This window comes from Cajanus cajan, chromosome 5, assembly GCF_000230855.2.
Source record: "Cajanus cajan strain Asha chromosome 5, NIPB_CcT2T_4, whole genome shotgun sequence".
Taxonomy (NCBI): Eukaryota; Viridiplantae; Streptophyta; class Magnoliopsida; order Fabales; family Fabaceae; genus Cajanus; species Cajanus cajan.
In genome coordinates, this window is record NC_138521.1 from 52942508 (window position 1) to 52948110 (window position 5603).

Below are 5603 nucleotides of genomic sequence, written 5' to 3' on the forward strand. Positions count from 1 at the left end.
GTATGGAAAGGTTGAGATTGTTTGTAAGTTACTTACATGTACTAGTGCAAAATAGGCTTTTTACGTCTGTATTTTCACGTCGGACCAAAACATATCCGACGTAAAAATGACGCGGTGGCATTTTTGAAAATAATGCAAACTTTTTTACGTCAAACAACAAAGGGTCCGACGTAAATTCAACAATCTACGTCGGACCTCAGCTACAACCGACGTAGATTGTTGAATTTACGTCGGACCCTTTGTCCTCCGACGTAAAATAGTTTTTTATAAATGTATAGTTAAGTTGCGTAGAGCCTCTCCATTCTTCCCATTCTTCACCAGATTTCCTTCCCGTTCTTCATGCTTCGCACGCCAACACGTAGCGCCTCTCCATTCTTCCCGTTCTTCACCATATTTCCTTTCCGTTCTCCATGCTTCGCACGCCATTGGTTGGGAGCACTCCGATTTCCTTCCCGTTCTTCGCTCCTTTCCTACGTTCGAAGGTTCCTTTCTTATCTTCTTCGCTCCTTTCGCTTTTCTATTTTCTTTATTCCCCAGATTGCATGGTATCATAATGTTTATCTTTGGCTGCAGACAGGAGCAGAGTATGACAAGGAGTGCAAAATTTGTACAAGGCCTTCTGGATCTTGAATATGGACTACCAGTTCAAGTTAGGGACACGACTCTCAGGAGAACGGGCCGTTCTGCAAGGAGAACGACCCGTTCTCCTTGTAGAATGGGCCGTTCTCCTTGCAGAACGGGCCTTTCCAACGTAATTTTTTTTTGGGGTTTTGCAACTTTTTTACGTCGGTGTTCGAAAATCTTCGACGTAAATTTACGTCGGTCGAAAATACTGACGTAAATTTACGTCTCCCGCTTTAACGTCGGAAGTTTTTCTGACGTAAAAACTTTAAAATAGCTGACGTAAAAAGCCTCTTTTGCACTAGTGATGTTGACTTGATTGTATCTACTTTTGCTTTTGCTTCCATGGTTACTTTTGAGGTATGCTTGAAATGTCCAGTAGAGGTGTATGGTAGAAGTTATAGAGTAAACTTGTTTTGTTTGCCTATGATGAAGTTAGACATAATCTTAGGTATGAATTTGGTTATCTGTCAATCACATTCTTACATATTAAGCTAGGAGGTAGTTGATTTTCTCGAAGGTTGAGAGTGATGGGTTAATAACTGCTAAGCAAGTGGATAATCTTTCAGAAGAAGAAGCTCAATGTTTCATAGTATTTTATGCTTTGAGTGTTGAGGCTGAGAAGTTGGTCAAATATGATTGAGGTGGTTAGGGATTTTCTCGAGGTGTTCCCAAATGAAGTGTTAGTTTTGCCTCCTAATAAGGAAGTGAAGTTTAGTATTGACTTACTTCCAAGTGCAAGACTAGTGTTAATAACTTCTTATAGGATGGTTCTAATTGAGTTGATTGAGCTAAAGAAGCAAGTTGAGGATCTTTTAAAAAAATAGATGGTTAGACCAAGTGTGTCTCCACGGGGTACACCAATGCTATTGGTGAAGAAAAAAGATGATGGTACTCGACTGTGTGTAGATTATATGTAGTTGAATAAGTTGACTATTGATGTCCACTACCTAAGATATAAATGACTTGATGGACCAACTAAAGGGAACATGTTTCCAAGATTGATTTGAGGTTTGGATATCACTGGATAAGGGTGACGGATAGTGACATATTGAAGATTACTTTTAAGACTGGGTATGATCACTATGAGTATATGGTGATACCTTTTGGTGTGAGCAATGTCTCAGTTGTGTTCATGGAGTACATGAATAGAATATTCAGACTTTTCTTGGATATATTTGTGGTTGTGTTTATTAATGATATCTTCATCTATTTAGGATCTCTAAAGGATTACATGGAATATTTGAGATCGACATTGGAGGTATTGAAAGAGAAACACTTATATGTCAAGTTGTCTAAGTGTGAGTTTGGCCTTAGTGAATTAAAGTTTTTGGGGTATGTGATTTTAACTAAGGAGATTTATATGGATTTAATTAAGGTGGAGACAACATTGCAATGGGAGTGTCCACTAACAATTTTTGAAATTAAAAGTTTTGTTGGGTTGATAAGTTACTATAAAAGATTCATAAAAAGTTTCTAAAAAATAGTAATGTCTCCGACTCAATTTACTCGGCCTTTCATTTGGACAAATATTTGTAAGGAAATTTTTTTGGAGTTGAAAAAGAAGTTAACTAGTTCTCGTGTATAAGTGTTGTGTGATCTTATTGAATCAAATGATATGTATTGTGATGTTTTTTACTAAGAGTTGAACCTTAATCATTCCTAATTCACTATATATATATATATATATATATATATATATATATATATATATATTAAATTAAATTAAATTAAAATAACTATTTCGATTTAGATTATTTTTAGATATTATTTTTGGAGCAAAAACCTTTTTTATTTTTATAATCTTATTTTTAGTAATATCCTTTTATTTGAATTTATTATTATTTTAAAAGAAATTATTGATAATAATCTTATTTATATCTTTATAAATTGAAATAATTATTTTCATCGAGAAATTTTAAAGACTATTTTTAAATGAGAGTTTCTTTAGTTGTTTTTTTTAAATAGTACTTTAGAATTTTCTAATTTCTTATATTTTTTAATTTATTATTTCTAATTTTTTTTATATATATTTAAAATTATTATAAAGAGTTAAAAATAATATCAAGTCATAATATAAAATATTCATTAGAAAGCTAAAATATAATTTGTATGATAAAAATATTTATTTTACTACAAATTTTAATTATAATATGATTTTTAAATGGAAAAAATGTTTATTTAGTATAATTTTGTTATATAAAATAAAATTTTATTTTGTATATTAAGCAAACTAAAATAATAAAAAATAAGAGTTGGTTTAATGTTGAATATTGAAATAATATTCATTGAATTTTAATTTGAACTATGTTGTTGTAACTGTAATTTTTATTAATAAAAAGACTAAAATACTACTTTTATTTTAAAAGGATTCATTTAAATTTTTTTCTTACATAAGGGATATTAAGTTAAATAAAATTATAAAGATATAATTAAAATTGAATTAAAAAATTACAAATTATAAAATAAACATAGTAAAAATTACACATTTAAATTATTTTTTTCTAATCAATATTATTGCAATAAAAAAATAAATCATTGATTTATTATATTTTTAATGATTTTATTCAATACACTTCATAAAATTATAAGTGTAAGTATAGTTGTATTTAGGTTTAATTGTGTTATTTATCCTTCAAGTATTGTAATTGCGCAATTTTGATCAGAATGTCTTAATTGAGTAATGTTAGTCCTTAAAAAATTGTAATTATGCGATTTTAGTCTCTTAATTTTTAATTTAACAATTTTAATATCTCAAATATTATAATTGTACGACTTTAGTCTTTTTTATTAAAAATTAAATATATTATATAATATTATATTTTAAAAATTTACTATATATATATATATTATATTTTAAAATTATATAATTGTTTGCTTATTTAAGTTAACATATATTATAATTTTTGCTAATGTATCAAATAATATTAATTTGATAAACATAACTTAGTATATATTAGTATACTTTTACAAAAATATAAATATGTTAGATAAGATATGTATATTTCTAATTAATATACTTATATTTTTGTAAGAGTATATTAATATATAATAAATTATATTTATCAAATTATTAATTTATTTATAAATATACTAATAATATTATTGATATTAATTTATCAGTAATATTATAAAATAATAATATATAAATTTTATTTATTTATTATTATTAATAAATATATCATTTGATACATTAATAAAAATTATAATATATGTTAATTTGAATAGACAAATAGTTATATAATTTTAAAATATTAAATATATATATATATATATATATTAAAAATTTTAAATTTTTAATAAAGGAGACTGAAATTACACAATTATAATATTTGAAGAATTAAAATTATTTAATTAAAAATTAAATGACAAAAAATCGGACAATTATAATTTTTTAAAGACTAAAATTATCCAATTAAAATCCTGAGATTAAAATTGCACAATTGTAATATTTGAGCGATAAAAATACAATTTAACCTTGTATTTATTTAATTTTTTTTAAAGTTCATTAAATACAATTTTTAAGGAACGAATAAAACCGGATCTGTACCCGACCCGCATCCAATATGGTTCTCTATAAATATGCGATATCACAATTAGGGTTTCTCTGTCTGCTTCATTCGTTCAGTGCCTCCAACCCCTGTGTGCAGCGCCTTCCATCCAGAAAAAAAAAATGGTACTTTTTCTTCTCTTGTCTTCTCATTCATTCATCCAATCCTAAACATCGTTTTATGCAAACACTCCTCCGCTTTGTTTTTGCAGACTAAGAGAACAAAGAAGGCTGGTATTGTTGGAAAATACGGTATGCCTATTAACATCGCTTTTATCCAAATCTGATAGCATTTAGGGTCTTTCACTCATTTTAGAAGAATGATTATTGAATAATGATTAATAAGTTGTTTTTAAGATAGGAATTTCGCGTTGCTTTGTAGTAGTTGAAAATTGTTATGTTTAGGTCGTGAAAAGTACTGTTTAGCAATGTGTTGGATATGCTATGATTGATTCCTGAGATATTATTGTTTGTTTTGTTATATCAGGTACCCGTTATGGTGCCAGTCTGCGGAAGCAGATTAAGAAGATGGAAGTTAGTCAACACAGCAAATTTTTCTGTGAATTTTGTGGAAAGGTAGCTGAACCTTGTGTTATTTTGTATAAGTTTAGGTCATATGTTCAAACAAGGTTTCCAGTCTCTTGTATGTTTATTTAACATTTTCAAATGTTTGGATTCTGATGTCAATTTTTTCTGTGGCAGTATGCTGTGAAGAGGAAGGCTGTGGGAATATGGGGATGCAAGGACTGTGGTAAAGTGAAAGCTGGTGGTGCTTACACTTTGAAGTAATGCTCTTGTTTTTTCTTTTTTCTAATGTAATTTTTTTTTTTCAAATTATCTAATTTTGATGTCAATATTTTTGACAGTACTGCAAGTGCTGTGACTGTGCGGAGCACCATCAGGAGGTTGAGGGAACAAACTGAGAGCTAAGCTTTTTGTTGAGTCTATCTATCAATTAGACATGCGAGAAGTGCTTAGTTTATTTTCATAGAACTGCATTGATTGTATCCAAAGTAAACTCTTTCAAGTTTTATTTGAGATGACTCTTTTAATTTTAGTTGTTTAGAACAATCTGAGCAATTTTGCTCCGAGGAATATTTTTATTTGCGACTGATAGTGGATCATTGTTTTGATTCATTCTTGTGTCAAACTGAATAACTTCTTTCTATTTGTTAGTGTTTTTTCCCTTAGTGATTGTAGACCTAGCTTATAATTTGTTTTGTGCAATTGACGGCTCTGTTTTTTGTTATTCTAGTATAGGCCAGGTAGCATTAAAAAAATATTATTTTGACATTTTATAATTAAATATTGAAGTTTAGGTTTCTGTAATAAACATGGTTTCTGGTTTCTATTTTATTGTCTTCTTTTGTTTTAATATATGAAAATAAACATGGTTTCTGGTTTCTATTTTATTGTCTGCTCAAGTTTACTT

The 5603-nt window shown here is 28.2% G+C and overlaps 1 protein-coding gene across 1 annotated transcript; it reads left to right on the plus strand.

The window, feature by feature from the left end:
• The first annotated feature begins 4184 nt into the window (after positions 1-4184).
• Positions 4185-5308, plus strand: LOC109811830 (large ribosomal subunit protein eL43). The gene is made up of 5 exons (XM_020375670.3): positions 4185-4297; positions 4384-4423; positions 4659-4747; positions 4874-4956; positions 5038-5308. Exons 1-5 carry the CDS (start codon positions 4295-4297, stop codon positions 5099-5101), a joined length of 279 nt encoding a protein of 92 aa, XP_020231259.1. The 5' UTR covers positions 4185-4294; the 3' UTR covers positions 5102-5308.
• Positions 5309-5603: the final 295 nt, after the last annotated feature.